The sequence below is a fragment of the Scaptodrosophila lebanonensis genome, unplaced genomic scaffold (genome assembly GCF_003285725.1).
Source record: "Scaptodrosophila lebanonensis strain 11010-0011.00,11010-0021.00 unplaced genomic scaffold, SlebRS2 tig00000155-arrow-arrow-pilon, whole genome shotgun sequence".
Taxonomy (NCBI): domain Eukaryota; kingdom Metazoa; phylum Arthropoda; class Insecta; order Diptera; family Drosophilidae; genus Scaptodrosophila; species Scaptodrosophila lebanonensis.
The window spans coordinates 906,827-925,442 of NW_022060594.1; the positions used below are offsets into that span (position 1 = coordinate 906,827).

Genomic DNA, 18,616 nt, shown 5'->3' on the forward strand with positions numbered 1-18,616 from the left:
GAAATTTCTTCATGTGTGAAAGTTGTGTTTTTATTTTATATAACGCTTTTGAAATGTGGACAGTATAGACAAAATTCTGTAGCAGGAAGAGGGGAGGAAATAAAAAAAAAATCGTATTGCCCAGAAACTAGGAGCGTCTACATACAGCGTCTGGTTAATGTGAGCTCAGACGTCTCTGAAATCCAGGCGTTCATCCAGACGGACGAACGGACAGACATGTCTAGATTGATTTCTGTTGTCATGCTGATTGAGAACATACATACAGGGTGCGCCATCTTTTAGGTCGGTATGTAAATATTGAATAACTTTGTCATTAGTGAACCGATTGACTTGAGTAGACCAGTGTTGAAAAATTAGTCTGAAGAAATTGTACAGAACCAAATTAAATATTAATATCTCGTACTTGAAAATCGGTTGTTTATTTTCAAAGATATTCAATGTTTACATACCGACATAAAAGATGGCGCACCCTATATATACTCTGCCTCTTACAAACTTAGCATACTATTTACACGATACTGGGTATAAAAACCGATAGAGGGCAACTTTATATATCTTTTCGTACAGTCTACAGTCTTCATATACTATAGTATCCTGCTATAATTACTAGCATGCCTGCGACTCTTATTTCAGATTCCATTCAAAAGTCCTGCAACATCCTAGTCGTTGCTAGTACTTTTAAATAAAAATGGACTTTGAATACAAATACCTCTTCAAGCTGCTCATGCTCGGCGACGCCGGAGTGGGAAAGTCCTGTCTGTTGATGCGCTTCGCGGATAAAAGATACACGGGCCAATATATTTGCACTGTCGGCATCGACTTCAAGGTTCGCACCATTGAGGTGGCCGGACAAATGGTGAAGCTACAGATCTGGGATACGGCGGGTGAGGAGCGTTTTCGTTCGGTCATCACCTCCTACTATAGGGGGGCGCATGGTGTGTTCCTTGTCTACGATACGACCCATCGTCAGAGCTATCGGAACATCGATGTGTGGCTGCGCGAGATCGGACGGCATACGAACAACAACATCAACATCATGCTGGTGGGTAACAAATGCGACATCATTGGGCAGCGACAGGTGAGCCACCAAGGGGCAGCCATGTATGCCGAAAGCCTCGGTATTCCCTTTATGGAGACCTCTGCTCGGAGCGGTGCTAATGTGGAGGAAGTATTCATAAGCATGGCAGTCAACGTTTTCAATCGTCTCACACTGCCATCCAACATTCATCTCAGCAATCACAGCATGCGCAGACAGCCTTCGAAAACTCAGGCCAAGGCTCAACAGGCTCTAGGATCTGCCACCGCTCACAAGGGTACGATTCGTCTGAGCCCGCTGAAGAAGCGGACGAGCAGCCGGGAAAGAGATCTCTGCTGCTAGTAGAAATAAAAACTATATATTTTGTACTTGTATACTCTTCAAAATACCTTGAAGCAAACCATTAAAAAAGAGGAAACCAAAATCATATCTTCTTTTAAAGGATCCTAGAATCCTGTAGCATCTGCTTTTAAATTGAACATTCCTTTTTCATAAATGGACTGTAATTTGATAAGTAAAATGGAAAAGGCATCTATCTATCTATACTCATTTAATATACCCTGCTTTGTCATTTTGAGTATTACAAAGGATTACAAAACCAAAACTATTCGCCTACGAACTTTTCTTCAACACAGTAATCCAGACCTCGTGCGAGATAAGGCTGTAATCGTTTGGTTAATGAGTAGAAGTAACGTTCTTTTTTTTTATAGTACTTCGGACTAGAATGCAGCATTATAAATGCGGTCCTATGACAGCTATAGAAACTAGCTTAATTCATTCAAGTGACGGTACCAAGCTACAAACTGAAAGGACACGTTTACATACCAAGTTTGGTTTCTCTAGTTCATATGACACAAAAGTGGTCGGTGTTCATACAGACGGACACAAGGCCAGGCGATCCTTTCCAAATCAACTGGCCTCGGCCTGCCTTAAGCTAGGTTCCTACTAGTACCTCTTGCCTACATTTCAAAGTCTTTCTAGTATTATTTGGCAGCGTATGTAGTGGAATACAATTACGTGGTAACATTATTTGATTTCCTTTGCACAGGGGCTTAAAGGTATCAGACTTGCTATAACTTAGCACCAGTACTAGCAACCGCTCTCACCGTCATCCTCGAGACGCATATTATGATGCGCTCAGTATAATCCAACGATTTAGATGTTTTCTCATTAAAGTGCCACTATTTTTCTCATCACGCTGTAATGCTCTGCATTATTATGATTATTGTTGTTGTTGCCTTATGCTCTTTGATTATGTCTCGTTGGGTGGTCGGTTGGTCAGTCAAGTGTTGTTGGCGACCACCACCACCCCCCGTATTTTATTGCATGGCCAGCCAGAGGCCAGAACACAACCACATCAAAGTAAGCCCAAACAAATTGGCGCTCAACAATTGGCTCATCATAACAAATCCATGAACATGTGACATGTGTGTGGATGGACGGTGTCTGGGGAAGTGGCGAGCAGTGGTGGTTAGCTTGGCTTGGGTTTGGCTGATTTAAGCCGTAAAGCTTCTCAGAACGATTGAGACCGAAACAGTTTCAGTTTTATGTCTAAGTAGGACAAGTCATCTAACCGTATGTACTATAAACATATGTATACTACTTATAACTCTTGTTTTCAAAATATCTTAGGGTTTGCATAACAGATTCTAGAAACAACAATAGGTAGTATTCTGAGCAGGTTTAAAAGAAATTACCTTTTTTTGTTGTTCATAGATGAACCTGGGATACCTACCCTAACAGACTTTTGCTTCTAAGTCTGGCATCTTTATCAATCCGTAGAGCTGTCTGACAATAACTATAATAAACTTGTATTTCCCAAGAAGCTACCAAGTTTGGTTAATGTGGACTCAGCCGATTCTGAAATTAAAGCGTTCATACAGACGGACACGTCGATTTGATTAGGAATATATATATATATACCTTATAGGGTAGAAGATGGTTCTTTTTACATGTTTTTAACCTTTAATCTGGTTTTCTAATCTCAAGAAAGACAGTTTCTAGTTTTAAAACGAAACAAACAGATTTTTAGAAAGATTGCGCCCTAAAAACTGGAAAAATCTCTTTGAATCAAGAATTAAAATATTTGTTTTGTTTTCCCGACGTACTCGCTCGTAGTTCGGGCTGAAGCCATATATTAAAATAGTTCTTTTATTGTATATTTCATCGATATAGCAGTGTTTCCAGAGACAGAAACAGGGAAAATACTTTTCTTCTCTTTAGCATTACTTTTATTTCTTATTTTTCTTGTATGGCTTTTTCGCTTTTTGCGAACAAAAATAATTCATTTATAAACAAGTTAACAGACCACTTATCAGAAATAATGGATTCAAGTCGATGAAAGAATTAAGAGAAGAGTGGGTGAAAGAAAAATGAAAATAAGTACCCAAAAATGTCCCACATACTTATTATGATGTCTCATGACGTCCCCAAGCGTATATTTATGTGACAATAAATGTATTTACCTCTAAAAGTAATTAATTTAATTTAATAATTAAATATTCGATTTTTACATCAACTTAGATTCGATGTTTCAACAAAGTTGCAAAAAGACAAGATTTCACAGCTTCCTTGCTATTTGAATCAACACAAGTAGAGGGAAATGATGGCAGATAATTTGCGCACAAACTTTTCAGATTTCAGTTGAAACAAAAAAAAAAAAAAAAGGTTCGATGCTAAAATATATTTTGCTGCTACGGACATTTGTTATATATAACACTATCCTCATGTTTGAAGATGGAAAGTTTTGGTTTTTAATTCCAGAGATTCTCGTGAATATTATTGTAATAAAGAACAGATCGGACCACCTACAGATCAGCCCCTTTAACAGTTCATATATCTGATTCTGGTAGCTATATTGCTGACTTATTCTCCTCAGAGGAGAACCCTTCGACTACGACCTTTCAGAATAACTTTATCATCACATAGCACTTAAGATGTGCTTTTTAAAGTGATAGTCTGTTTCCTTATGAACTCTTCAATCATTAAAACTTACAAAATAAGTTAAAAATATGTAACCACATGGTAGTTTTTACAATAAGTCTTACCCAATCCTTCATAATTTAGTTGCAGGATTTTTGACCACTACATTCGGGGTGAAACGGTTGGTGTTGCTTGAGTTCCATATTCAATCGACTGTAGTCGGTTAAAACTTTTTATGCAGGGGCTAACTTTGGATTACGATATGGACATAAGTACATCGTAGAGTCTTTGCTCCGGCACTTTATACCGTATATTTTCATTCACGCCTTTCAACAGTTGTTCTTAAGATAAATGTATTCTATATGTATGTTAGAATAATCATAAAAGTAAAAAAAAAGAATGATTGCAGGTGTGTGAGTGTGTGGGGATGTGGGAAAGAACTCTTACGATATACTTACTTTAACATAAAACAGAGGAGCTTAAATACACTGGCTAAGAGATGAAAGCGATGTGGTGTTCAGGCGTAGTTAGATGCATCAATGGAAATTTAAACTGCAGTCAATAGAGTACACGCACCCTATACAGATGCAATTTAGTGTTAATTGGTAGGGAACAGAAACGATGGATACGTGAATTTTTAGCTGATGTGCACTAACTACATGTAATTGTTTATAAATACAGTGTGATTTGTAATATACAGTATTTGGGAGCGCGTTTCTCACGCTTCTAGCTCGAATTTGGGCCGCTTGGCAATATTTTCAGCATTGATATTCACATCTCCCCCAGTTGCATTCTCGTTCCCAGGTGACTGTTCTCCGAACAGATTGGCCAGAGCGCCATTGGTGCGTTTTCCGAGCAGTATGCCCGTTGTTGTTGCCGGTTCGATGCTCGCTTCCGCCGCATATCTGTCGAAAATTTTGGTAAGTGTTAGCTGCAACTCGTCCTGCGCCAACAGAGTCATATTGGCGACGGCATAGGCCCAATTTTTGACCACCAGGCGTGGCTTGCACGTGATTGTATTGATCTCGGGGACAAAACGTTCCGGAAAGACCGTTTCGGAGGGCTCAATTAGGCTCTGATTCAGATCCTGAGGTGTGCGCACCAGCAGTTTGCCACGCGGCTTCACCTGCCGATAAATGTCCGCCATGTGGGAATAATACTTTTGGCTCAGTCGACAGCGATTCGCCGGATCTCTGATCTTGAGGATGCGGAACTCGCGTAGGGCGTGCTGCAGACTCAAACGACACTCGGTCACTGAAGCGGAAACAAAAAAAACTTGCTTTAGGAATGTGGAAGAGGCATATTATTGTGACACATACCTGATGCTTGCAACTCTCCGGAGACAAGCAACCACGCTTGTCGTTTCTCTACTGTGCTCGCCTTGTCATATGTATCGGGAAAGCGACGCATCACTCGCGTCAGCTCAAAGGTATTTATTGATGGTAGAGAATCATTGGGTATTTCCGATTTGCCGACGACCATAGGGTTTAAGGCCTCATTTAACTCAGACTCCACCTCGCTGTCCCTCTCATTAGATACTACATTATTTAGTTGAATAAAAGAGCCCTCATGACGCGGCTTAGATGGAACAACTGGCTGCAAAATGCCTTGAGATTTTTTCGGAAGCTCCGGATTATGCGTGATCTGTGCCGTGAACTGCTCCTTGGCGTTTTTTCTCAGCGCCTTATACGATTGCACTGAAAGCTTGCCCGTTAACATCCGCTTCGCCTCGTCCGCTTCCCACGGTAAGATCATGGTTATTTGCGAGCCCTTGTGGGTGACACTTTCCGACTTAGAGCTCATTAGCGTTTCATACAACTGACAGCGTGTCACCTCCTCATTGAATTTTTGGTGCACAATATAATAGTACGGCTCCAGCGGATGGTAGCGTACATACATCAGAAATTTCAGCTTCTCCAGGGCACGCCACCAATTTTGCGGCCAAGGATTTTCAACGCCTCGTTCAAGATCTTCCAGATAGGTTTTGAAAGCGAACTTAAACATCGACCAAATATCCCGATGGTTCACTGCGCGGAAAAACAAGAAAAATCAGTGCTATAGACTATTAGGAAAAGGATTCTAAGTATGTTATATGACCAAACTAATCAATTTGAGTTTGATTCTTAATTCAAACTCTCAGAAAAGCTTTTTAGATTAAAGACTATTTTTAAAATCCTATGGCATCTATATAAAAAATTTGCATTGCATACGGTTTAAAATAAACTTGGTCTGTGCATAGATATGAAAAATCTAAATGCCAAGTTGTATGTATCTAGCTGTTATACTTTAAAAGTTATCGATGCTCATACAGTCGAACAGATAAACTGATTTGGTGAAAAAAAAAGGATTTTCTGCAACTTACTGTCAGGAAAACGTTCGCGTGCCAATTGCCACACTTCAAGACGCTCCTTCTCGTCGAAATTGCGTTGGACCTTTAAAGGCTCACCGGGCCGTGGTTTGCGTAGCTCCCAATACAAATGTTCATATTTTCCAAAGTGCTCGATTAGCTGCGGTAGCTGATCCTTGTAGTTCATCCATTGATATTTTCGGGCGATTTCGTCAAATTTGCTAAACAGGCGATGTGACTTTTCCCATGCCTTGACATGATTCTTGTAGGTACGCATTAGATCTGACATGGGCGCAATTTTCGGGAAATAGGTAATGTTGTTGGCCAGAAAATTCCAACAGGCGCGACACACGAACTCTAAAGATAGTGGGGAGAGGAGAGGGCATGAAAACAGCTGCAGGCTCACAAAGGCTTAGTATTTTAATTACCCGGCATGTGAAACTTCTTGGATATCATATGCCAATACTCGACGCTCTTGCCCTCCATATCTGGATCTTTGCAATGTACATACGGTATGCTCATAATCTCGCGTATAAACACCGCTGTGCGAGACATTGTAAGACTGAAGGAATTCGTTAATGTGGGCCCACTGATGGATATAACACTTGCCGGCAAACCGTTTGTCAGCAGCTCCACAGTGACTTCGGAAGGTTCAATGATGGGAGTGGCCGAGGTGGAAGAGTTTGTGGTGGAGCTGGTGATGCTTTTGCTGGACTCGTGCGGCGTTTTGCTGGTATTACGATTGGCCGGCATTGCATAGTTACTGCTGGAGGATGTAATAGACGTTTTGGGAATCGTAATAATATTGGGAGTAGGGCGGGAAGCGGGCAAACCAGTTTGTGGTTTGGAGGAAGTGGAACTTGTCGCTTTCGTTGTAATAGACGGCGAGCATGTGGTGGGTGGTGGCACGTTTAGACCGAAGGATGGGATCGACAACATCGGATTCGCCGGCGGCACCAAAAGCGGCGGTGGAGACGACAGCACCGTGGCAGTGCTGTTAATACCAGTCTTTGGCTCCAACCTAGACGACAATGGCACCAACTTGGGCACAGGTGGTGATGAATAGGCAGGCAGTGTGTTGGCACCAAGTGGCGTGCCCAGCTTTGTAACGCCAAGGGGCGTCAAGCTACCAGGGTTGACGGCACGAATGATGGCGCCACTGGTAGCGGACGGCGATATTGAAGGTACGGAATTGAGCAAGCGCGGTTTTGGCATTAATGTCAACTGCACCATAGGCCTCTGGGGACGTACTTGCAGCGCGGGGGGCACTGTGCTTGCCAGTTGTATAGTTGCCGGTATGGGCGGCAAACTTTGGTTGACAGGCAAAGGCTTGGGCGACAATTGTACAGTCAATGGCTTCGGCAAAGTCGTCGACGTCGGCGCCATGTTGCTTTTGCCACTTTTGCCAGTCAAAGGTGGTGGCACCATGCTTATGGCCGCTGTTATGCGTGGTATGGTAAATCCGCCGGCTGGGCTATTGCTGGTGCTCGGAGCGGGTTGAATGGTTGAAGACGTGGGTGAAGATGTGGGTATGGTTGGTGCGGCGATTACGGTTGGGGCTGGGAGAGGTGCTGAGATTGGCATTGGCGTTGGCTCAATCGTTGGCTTCACTGCAGGCGGATACACTATTGCCAGCGGTAATCGTGGCGGACTAGCAGGTTTTGAAACCGGCACTGTCTGACTGATTTCTGGATCTGGCTGATGAATTTTGTTCGATCGCTTGTTGGCGCTTGTTGGTGCCACCGTCTTGTATAGACTTCCAATGATATTCTCAAAGAACCATTTATCCTGCAGTTGGTAGCCGGCCTTGCGCATCTCCGCCAGTTGAAAGTAAAATTGTCGCATCACCAGCCAAGTTACCTCACAACGCGCTGCCGAGCAGTTAACAAGGATACCCATGCGCCACCAAATGTCATGATATCGCCGCGACTTGTCCTTCACATTCGCGAGTTCATCGGTCAGTTGACACACATCCGATTGCGTCTTGAGTCCATTGATAAGATTCATGACCGTGCGGAAGTGTTCGATGGGATCGTGCCAGTTTGCTCGCAGATACGCTGACATTTTGTAGACGGTGCCAGCACTGAAAAAAAGGAATAAGACCATTTGTTATCTATAGAATTCTAAACAGAAACTATAGACCAGCACTTACGTGCCGTTGATGTGCGGCGCCAGAAATTCTAAATGCTTCTGCAGCGGCGTGTTGCCGGGTTTTTGCATTAGTTCCCATTCGTAGCGCGTCTGCAGCTGCAACCAAGACTTCATCAGCTTGGTCGCCTTGTCTTTCATTTCGTTAGAAATGGAGCCCCAGATGAGTCCTTGATGCCGATAGTTCTTGTAGTTTATATGTAGCGGATCGTATAGCTGTGGATAGTAGCGCACGCATTCCACCAAGCGAATCAGATCGTCCGAAAGTTTGTAATACTGCTCGTCGGCATCCAAGGTATCCAGATCGATGACATCAACAGCCGCTTCAGTGGGGGGAACTTTAGGCGCCGTATCAGTAATTTCGATACCATCGCGTTTGGGATCGCTTCGCGGCTTAAAGCGGCTCACGTGCGGGTACAGAAACATTAAATCCTCCTCAAGCAGCATGGTGGGACGTGGACGTCGAGCACGCTGGGCATGCTGCGTCCGTGGTCCCAGCAGCTGCAACTGCCACAACTGTCTCACATGACGTTGGTACTTGAAGCGCAGCTCCGCCCACGTACTAAGACATGTGGTGACGTCCATTGACAACGTTTTGGCAATACGCTGCCAAATACGGTCGTTGAAGGTGTCATCGTGAAACCTTTTGTGCCTTTTGTTGTAGAGTGCCGGCTGTCTGCGCACCATGGCGATTAACTTTTGCTGCATCTGATATTTTTCGAATTCGTGTGGATTCGGCATTTTTCTGGAGCTGGTCGCAACAGAGGCAGTGGGGGTGGCAGCAACAGCCGCGCCCATGCTTGGCAATATATCCGGCTCTTCATCGTCCAGGTCGATGACAATGCTTTCAGGCTGTAGAATTGCGTTTGTTTTAAGGGATTTTCTCTTTTCATTCCCATTTTCATTTCCAGGTAGTTCGATTCTTTCAAACGGATCAACATCATCAATTTCTACAATTTCCGGCTCCGTTAGCTCGTCCATGCTATTTCAAGAAATTATTAACCTTTGCGGGAGTGCTCGTGGTCCACAGCCAACCCGGTTAAGTCGCGCGTTTTGTGTAGACGCTACAAACTACTATGGAGATTTCGAAGCTCGTTTTGTGGCAGTGTGTTACTTGGTGCCTGGTGGCCAATTTACCTGTTGGTGCTGTCTGAGTCCAGAAAGCGTTGCAGACTTGCGCTATTATTTACCCTATGCAGACGATTTTTTATCTTTTTATTTAGTTTCCTTAGATACAATTTTAGCTCGATTTTTATGAAAAGTTTTTAAAGCTTTGCATGGAAATCTTTTTCGCGTTTCGCACTCGATTGTTGCCACTTATGCGTGTTGCTATCGGAATGTGTGCATGATATCGATTGTAAATACCATTTGCCACATTGGGATTGTCGCATGTCTGGCAACGCGCGACCGGTGAGCATTGTAAACAGCTGAGCTCGCTCTATTGTAGTTGTTGTTTGTTGCGTTATTTTATAACAGTAGCACCAAAATAGGCGAAATTGTGGCTGAAGAAGGCAGCAATTTAGATTGCATGAATTAAGCAGCCAGTGTGCAATGTGGATGAATCGATGGTTGAGTGTTGCGCAACGTGTTCCGATTGTTTGCCGCCACTTTCGCATTTCAGCCGCGCTACCGGCAAAAACATTTGTGGACCACGAGAATCAATTTGCTCATGGCATATTAGCCAACTCCATAAAACCCTATCAAATCCTACGTAGCAGCGTTAGTTGTACACCAACTTCAGCAGCAAATGCCACGACATTGGCTCCGGAGCGTGTGCTGCAACCGGCGGCAGTTGTGACGCCGGACGAGTTGAACGCAGACTTCGAGACTCTGGTCCAGCACTGTGCGGTCACACAGACACCCATCAGCGATGCCCGCTTCGCTTCCTTCACCCAAAGCTACTGTGATAATCTGCACCGACTCAGCGACGAGCAGCTGCTCGAGACTCTGCGTCGGCTGCCACAACTGCCCACGCCCTCGTCGACGAAGTCGCCCAACTACATGGAGCTGTGGAACACACTGGATATCGAATGCTGCCGTCGCATTGAGCGCTGGTCCACCAGCCAGCTGTTGCTCGTCTGCGACGCCTGGTATCAGTTGGGACTGGCGCGCATCGGGGAATTCGTGTGGCAGGCGATGCGCAAGCTGGGACGGAAGGTGCGCAAGATGTCGCCAGAGCAGCTAGTGCAGTCAATGTTCCTGTGCAATGTGCTACGACGACCTGTCTTCGAGATGTTTGACTTTGAGGTGAATCTGGCCCGCTGTGTCCAGCAGATGACGCTGCAGGAGTTGGGCGTAATGTCCATGGGCTTCTTTAAGACACAGACGCCCATCCGAAATCCGGAGCTATTGGCGGAGCTGTATACGCGTTTAGAGGCCGAATTGCCCAACGTCGAGAACATAACGCTGGTGGCTCTTCTCAAAGTGCTACGTTACAGCAGCAAGCTGCCCCAAGTGGCGTCCATGCAACGTCTGCTGGAGGCGCTGCGACCACAAGTGGAGCGCGTCTCACTGCTGGCCTGCCTGCATATGGCACTGCTGGGCAGCGATTTGCAGACTTGCGATGATGCGCTGATCGAGCGTATTTTGGAACGCTTTGAGCGCGAGCTGCCCGCTGCTCGCCTCAAGGATTTGGAGCGCATCTGCTTGGTTGTGGCCTTATTTAACATGCATAGCGAATCGGGCTTGGAACAGCGCGTATGCGAGCGTCTTCCTGAGCTGCTGCGCGAACGCACCACCGAGATTCTGCGCCATCCGCGCTGCTACACCAACTGCCTGCAGTTCCTGACGCTGCGTTGCATCCACGACGCTGAGCTGCTGGCTGTGGCCTTGGAACCACGCTTTGTGCGACACGCCTATCGCAGTGCATTACCAGGCCGCGAATACTTCCATTTGGATGCGTTTATTCAGCTACTAGGCGAGGCCTACACGGGCCCGCGCCTCACAGAGAAGCAGCGCCAGAACATGGGAAAGCTGTACACGCAATACATACCCGAGCGGAACAGTCGCTACAAGCTGAACAGCACGGATCGCATTCTAGTAGAGATACGCGAGAGTGCGTCCACGCTGTTTCGGGAGCAGAGATTCAAGCACGTGCTGCCCCACTACGAGCGCTGCGATCTGGTCATATGCTACGATAGTAAACAGCATCGTGCCATTCCCTTGAGTCCAGACTGTCCGGCGGACTATTGCGGCACCATTCTAACTCGCAGCCATCTCCTAGGCGCCGCCGAAGCTCCCCACATCCACACGGTGGTCATTGTAATCGCTGGATGGAACAATATCATACGCGATAAGCAGCGACACACTGGCCAGTTTGCGATGAAGCTCCAGCAGCTGCGACAGCTGGGCCACAAGCCAGTTGTGGTGAGTGTTATCTATCGAATGAATCGAAATTAAGATCATATAAAGCTAAATTCCATAGCCCAGATTTAGTTCCGTTGCATTCATAAAAGAAATGATCGCTGTCCATTGTTATAGGTATAATATAGAATAATTATTAGAATCGGTCACCTGGTTTGACCTCAAAAAGGGCTTACAAGATCCACTAATGTTTCGTACTACTAATAATTCTTTTGTTCCCCAACTAGTACATATATTTATTTTATGTCTAGTTGCTCCAAAAATCATCTATCGTAGAATAGGTTCTCTGCAAAAACATATTGAACGGCGTTTTAAGATCCAGTGATCTAGATATAAAAAATCGTTGGATTACGATTCCATACTGCGAACTATTACAAGGCCGTTTTGTCTTTTGTCTAACTTATTCGCGAAACATTTTATAATTTTACTTTTTATCAGTAATGTGGAATTCGTTTACTCAAATAATTTCGCGTGACCGTTTTATCGAAGCAATCATGTATAGATATATTTACATAGTATGAGTATAAGTCGAAATACGCTGAAGTAGTTTTTAACAATAATTAGACGAGTTTTTGTTGCACTTACAAAATGGGCTCAAAAATAGAATTCCTTGTACCATTGCCTCATAATACTTTACGATTTCCAATCACATATATTTTGGCTTGAAATAGATCTATTTTGTTTCCAATTGTTCCCATTTTCGAATCGGACATTATCCAAATCTCGACTAATGTTTGAATTATACGACTTTCAAACTAAATTGAAACTCTAGCTTCTGGTCACAACTTTAGTTTCTAACTTAGTTTCCGTATGGGAACATTAACATATTTTCCTATCTCCAATCATCCTTAAAACTTTGAATTAGAAAATACTGCAGCGAGTTTTTATAAAAAAGGTGTTTGTATTAAAAAAAAGGTTCAGTATTTACATTTGCTAGACATTATGGCTAGACTCATAAAACTATTCATTGGCATATATATACTCGAATACATAAATTACTAAACTCCTCTTCATAAAACACTGCAAAATAATACACACCTAATAGTAACACACCTAGTATGAATCTATATATGTGTTTGTATGTTTTATGTACATGTGTTTAAGCGAATCTTATGTGCTATCTCTTTTCAATATCAGATCTACTGGCATGAATGGCGCGAGCTGGAAACCACATTGGACCGCCAGGACTTCCTTAAGCGCCGCCTCTCAGCGGCGGCCGGCATTTAGAGAACTAAGCAACTGCCCAGACAGGCCAGCACCAGCACCGGCATCAGCACTGGTGTGTGTGTGCGACAAGGAAGAGCAGACAGAGACAGCGAATGGACAGGAAAACGCGAATAACAAGCAATAACTAAAATAATGTAGCTTTACATGTACGAAAACAGAAGAAAAAAAAAGAAAGAGAAGAAACAACGAATATGAAAATGAAAACGGCAGCATCAACTGCGATTGCGATCCACGCAACCAGACAACAGACAGCACAGCCTCCTCCAATTACGCAACTGTTCACGCTCCCGCCCATGGCTGCAGTACTCCCCCCGGTCACAGAGTTCCCAGTAGCGCCTTCTTTGTGTATTCGTACACCACAAAGAGCGTCGCTGTGGCCGGTATGGTGCGCAGGATCGAAGGCAACAATCCGCGATAGAGCGCCGCGAAGCCCTCACGTCTCACAATATCCGCGCCCACACTCAGCATGCTCGCATTAAGGTTCTTCACCTGTATGCGACTCTTGATAACATCGGCGGGAAATGTGGATGTCCAGAGGCAGACGCCGCCAACGGCGCCCGCCAACATGGTGCGTACGGCGCCAATCTCGTCCTTGGACTGATTTTGTCTGCAAATGTAGAAAAAAATAAGGCAGAGATTAGCAGCCAACCATCCGTTTTCATCTTCAGATACTCACTTGCGCAGCAGCTCGCGTGTGCCCTCGTAGCTGCCGAAGAAGAAGAAATAGCCGGGCATTTCACGCATGAATGTCGATGTGAGTCCGCGATAGAAGCCGCGTATGCCTACAACCAGAGGAGAGACATTTGTATACAAGTATAGAGTCAATAATCGTCAGCGCGTAATCAGATGTCAAGTGCGTGGAAAATAACAGCGACAGTCGACAGTCATTTGGACTGACTGTTGACGGCACGTGAGGCCGATGCTGCAGCCGTTTATTTTTAGAGCGTCCCCAGCTTACTATACGCCTGATACGGCTGATAAGCGGGAAGCACAGTCGCACTTGAGTGCCACAATTACATATGCCTATACATAAGCGTGTTTATGCGTACATTATGCTGTTGTATGCTTAAATGTTTCTACATTTTTCCACTTTCATCTATGCCTGTTGCTATATGTACAAGTATGTATAATGTCGAGGCATTTTATCAATGAAAATAAATGTTCAGTAAATTTCCACTTGACTGATAACCTAACCCTCTGGTATTGTTTTTGCTTATTCGCCGATTTTTATGCAACATTTAAAGACAACCCACGATTGGAAAGAGATCGAAAAGTTTCCCAAGTCTGTTGGAAATTATACGAATATGGTGATATGGTGACCAGTTCTGCCCAATCATGATGACTCGGCTGTGTTTTCTCTTCACCACGACAAATGTAATGAAATTTTCCCATAGAGCTTACAATTTATTTTCCTTCCCCAAAAAATGTAATGGAGAAGACACTATGCGTCTCAGAAAAAAACTGCGAAAATAAAAAACTATCTGAGCCATTATTTATAATTTAAATTCAATGATTCTGACAAGCTTACAATTTATTTTCCTTTTACAAAAAATTTAATAGACAAAATCCTATGCGTCTCAGAAAAAAATACTGCCAAAATAAAAAACTATCTGAGCCATTATTTATAATTTAAATTAAATGATTCTGATGGAATCCCCGTAAACATCATTGCAGAGGCATAATCAAAGTCTCAAGGTCCAAATAAGGACAGATTTTAAATAAACAATAAAGAGATTTAATAAAATATAAAAAAAAAATTAACAAAACAGCTAGCAGTGGTTTTGATTTCTTCTAAGCTGTTATTTTTGTTTTGACCGCAATTTTTGGGGTATTCCTGAACAGCTCTTCACTCTGTATATATGTATGTATGTAGGCATATCTCAAAATGTGTTTGGAACAAATAAGCAAAAATTACAAACAAATTTTAAACAGGAATTGGTAACATTCTTTAGATTTGAAAACAATGCTGTTGCTGTTCAATATTCGATTTTCTTAAGAATTGAATATGCAGCTCCGGAATAGCTCTTCACTGTGTATACATACAAGCATATGTATATACATATGTATGCATATCTTAAAATGTGATTAAAACAAATAAGCAAACACAACTGATACGCCAAATAAAAAACGAATCTTATACACGAGCTAGGGGCACTTTTTAAATTAAAAAAAAAAAAACAATAGATCTGGCAGCGCCAAATAAAGCTTGCCAAAAACACACATGAAAAAAAAAACGTGCTTAGCTTTATACATACATACATATGTACATCTGTATGTACATATGTATAAATAACAAAAAAGCGCTCATAAAATCTTATCGTGCTCGTCGAAATGCTGAATTAGCGCCTAAAGTCCACCCCCTCACACACTCGTATATATGTATGTACATATATATGCTTATAGATTAACCCCCTCTGCTCACCTTCTGTCCGCCAAATGTATTGGGTTAGCGTCCAGGGTGTATGCAAATTATGCATACCCGGCTCCACAAATTGTTGCATTTCGCGCAACGCCTGCAGCTTGCATTTGATGAGCTCCGTGGGGCAGAGGGTGAGGGTGGAGAAACAGGCGGCCAGGGAGCCGGCGCATGCATTCTCCCAAGTGGTGAGATCTGCGGCCTTCTCTTTGCCAATCAGAAATGTGACAAACTTTTGGCAGCCACCATAGGCGGCAAAGAGCACAGAATTTTCGGCCACATTGGCAAAGACAGCGGGCACAGAACCGGCGTAGAGACCTCGAAAGATGCCATCCTTGCGATACGTCTTCACAAAACAGTCGAACATGCCTTTGTAGACATCGGGAAAGGTTTGTAGCTTCACCTTAACAGTGTCCAGTGGCTGGGAGACATAGACCTGTGCGGCGCCACCTGCAGAACGGCGGGAGAATTGAATTCAGATAGAGATGGGCTACCCCCCTCCCTGCCACTCTTTACTCACCCACTGAGCCAGCAAAAAAGTCGATCAGACCCTCGACAAAGTTTATGTTGTTTCCCGTGCCGCCTCCATGCATGTCTAAGCGGCGTATGAATCTTAACAGTTTCCCAATCACGAACAGCAGGCCGGCACAGAGACGCTCGAAAGCTGTCAACAAACTGAACGTGGCGATGTTGAGGGTCCGTCGACGCCCGATAACGCCGCCGACGCCGCCGCTGCTGCTGCCGTCGTCTTCGAGCTCCGAATCATCGTCGTCTTCGTTAGATTCAGAGTCGCGACGTCGCTGCGCCTCTTCAATGGCCCGCTCATATGCCTCCAGTATCTGCTCTGGGGTCATTATCAGTATGCTGCTCCCCACTTTACTGGAGCCAATAACGGGCGCCTCCGCCTCCGCCCCCACTTCGCCCCCATCATTAGCAGTTCTGCTGGCGCCCAATTTGCGCATTGGCCCCTCAATGCTGCCGCTCTCACTTGTCGTACTCGCGCTCTCAATATTCTTTGATGACATGACACTCTCACTCTCGCTCTTGCTCTGGCTCTCCCTCTCTAGTAGATTACTCGGCAAATTTCATTCATTCGCACGATTATTGCGTCATTATCGCCCGCGCTCTCGTTCTCTGTAACTCTCTCGCTTATCAAACGTTGCAATCGCTTGCCGCTGCTGCTGCTACTGTTCGTTGCTTCTGCTGCCGTCGCTGTCGCTGTCGTTGCTGCTGCTGCTGTTGTTGTTGGGCAAGTTGTTGAATGCTTTGGCCGTTTCCTTGGGGTTCCAAATCTAAATAGCTGAGCATTTTTCGCAACAACAACAAAAGTGTATGAAACAAATCACAAGGCTGCTATAAATAAAATAATAAACAAGGTCCCCTGCACAGTTTCTAATTGATAACGGTTAGTGCCACGCCCACGACCCCCTGGGGAATCGCCATTAGATTTGTTGGCTTATCACTTCTCACAAATACCAAAAATAGAGTGCCGCCCCGACTCATAAAGTGGTTAGAGCGCTTCAAATATAATTTTCTGAAGATTATCATTTTCAACCAATTTGTCTAAACCAAAACAGAATGGCTGTTGGTGGTTGTTAGTGTATATTGGTGGTTGCTAATTAGTTGTTGTTCGATAACCGATAGCGATAATCGATATATGATATCTGATAACGGGTCAGAAATTAATTTAATTTTGTCGAATTGAAATTTCAAGAACTGTAGTGGGGGAAAAACATATCCTCACCCCTTCCTGCACTTAAAATGTTTAGATCTGATCGTTTGGAGATAATTGCGTTCATACAGACAAATAGGGGAATAGTACGATTCGACTCTTGTCATGCTAATCTGTGTGTTACATATGTTCGACCATTAAAAGGATCTGCCAACTTTGAAAACAATTGTTTGGGAATGATACTTGCTTGACTCAATATAAATTTAGATCCCATTAGTATTATTCTCTCATGTAGGCGTTCATTTATCTGGTTAACTAAAATGTTGCTTGTTTATAGATGATTAAGTAGTATTCGTACATTCAGTATAACAAATCTTTGTAGCGTTACTTTTCTGATTATCCACTACTACGTTCCTACTACGACAAAGGGTATGTGAAATGGCTTCTCAAGCTAAATTCTGTAACTTGATCCTCCAAAATATCATTCTAGTATAAAAATAATTTGGCAACATTTCATTTTTCCGAGTTACGCCTTCTTTTCGTCTATTTTTCAAGTGGCAAGTTTTATTGTTTACATCCAGATATTTACCAAATTACCATTGGAGCCTTCAAATGAAATCTTTTTAGATAAGCTCTTCTTCGAAAGGGCCTATAAATAGCCGCACTTATCAACTCAGATTAAGGGTGGTGATTACTCGATTGTTGTTTTGTTTTCGCAAAACAAATTCAACAAAATTTAACGAACTTTATTTTCCAAACCATTTTTATTACTGTTGGACAAACTGATAATGGACTGGAATTATATTTTGTTTTCTGTTTCGAGCATTAATTTTACCTTGAATTCTTTCTAAACTTAATTAGCTTTACAAGTGGTTTGTCAAATTTTAGACTCAAAATGAGTATCGTTGGACTTTTTTAAGACAGTTGGTAACTCGGACATTGCTCTCAGAATTCGAACAAGTTGTCGTTAATTTTCCACTCACCACTTGTTTTTTTTTTTAATTTGGAGTAGCTGAAAATTTAAAAAGCATTTTTCTGACCTAGTGTCAGAAGAAGTTGCGAAACAATGTACTTTACTCGTATGATACGTGTACATATATCCTTTATATTTTTTTTGTCATTAGTATTGCTTAAGATGCAAGATTCATATATTTTGAGAATTGAAATTAAAAACAAGAGAGAACGCTACAGTCGAGCAAGCCCGACAGTGTAATACCCTGTACCCAGGTAAACTTCCGTCACTGAGTTATATGCGCCCATAGCAGCAACAAAAAGAGGAAGAAGAAGAGCGAACTTGTTGCTGCAGTTTGTGGGGGTTGTACTGGCGAGAATTTGTTTTGCTAATAACTTTTCTTAGAATTGACCGAATTGAATAAAATTTTGAACAACAGTAGACAATTATATATAAATTATGTGTGCAAAGTTTGGTTTAGATAGCATTTGAAATGTGGACGCTATTGGATAAATTCTGTAGCGGGGGAAGGG

The 18,616-nt window shown here is 43.3% G+C and overlaps 4 protein-coding genes across 4 annotated transcripts; 2 read left to right on the top strand and 2 right to left on the bottom strand.

Moving 5' to 3' along the window:
- Positions 1–655: 655 nt before the first annotated feature.
- On the top strand, positions 656–1,427 carry LOC115629499 (GTP-binding protein yptV1-like). The gene has a single exon (XM_030525979.1). The coding sequence runs from the start codon at positions 689–691 to the stop codon at positions 1,376–1,378; it is 690 nt and encodes a 229-aa protein (XP_030381839.1). The 5' UTR covers positions 656–688; the 3' UTR covers positions 1,379–1,427.
- Positions 1,428–3,730: 2,303 nt separating this feature from the next.
- LOC115629509 lies at positions 3,731–9,691 on the bottom strand. Its single transcript, XM_030525990.1, has 5 exons — positions 8,458–9,691; positions 6,734–8,388; positions 6,321–6,662; positions 5,278–5,985; positions 3,731–5,212 (listed from the first exon to the last, which is right to left on the bottom strand). The coding sequence occupies exons 1-5, from the start codon at positions 9,432–9,434 to the stop codon at positions 4,677–4,679; spliced, it is 4,218 nt and encodes a 1,405-aa protein (XP_030381850.1). The 5' UTR covers positions 9,435–9,691; the 3' UTR covers positions 3,731–4,676.
- A 238-nt stretch (positions 9,692–9,929) lies between these two features.
- On the top strand, positions 9,930–14,236 carry LOC115629506 (FAST kinase domain-containing protein 5, mitochondrial). The gene is made up of 2 exons (XM_030525987.1): positions 9,930–11,819; positions 12,954–14,236. The coding sequence occupies exons 1-2, from the start codon at positions 10,005–10,007 to the stop codon at positions 13,041–13,043; spliced, it is 1,905 nt and encodes a 634-aa protein (XP_030381847.1). The 5' UTR covers positions 9,930–10,004; the 3' UTR covers positions 13,044–14,236.
- On the bottom strand, positions 13,169–16,713 carry LOC115629507 (mitochondrial ornithine transporter 1). Its single transcript, XM_030525988.1, has 4 exons — positions 15,980–16,713; positions 15,466–15,909; positions 13,720–13,825; positions 13,169–13,650 (listed from the first exon to the last, which is right to left on the bottom strand). The coding sequence occupies exons 1-4, from the start codon at positions 16,482–16,484 to the stop codon at positions 13,359–13,361; spliced, it is 1,347 nt and encodes a 448-aa protein (XP_030381848.1). The 5' UTR covers positions 16,485–16,713; the 3' UTR covers positions 13,169–13,358.
- Positions 16,714–18,616: the final 1,903 nt, after the last annotated feature.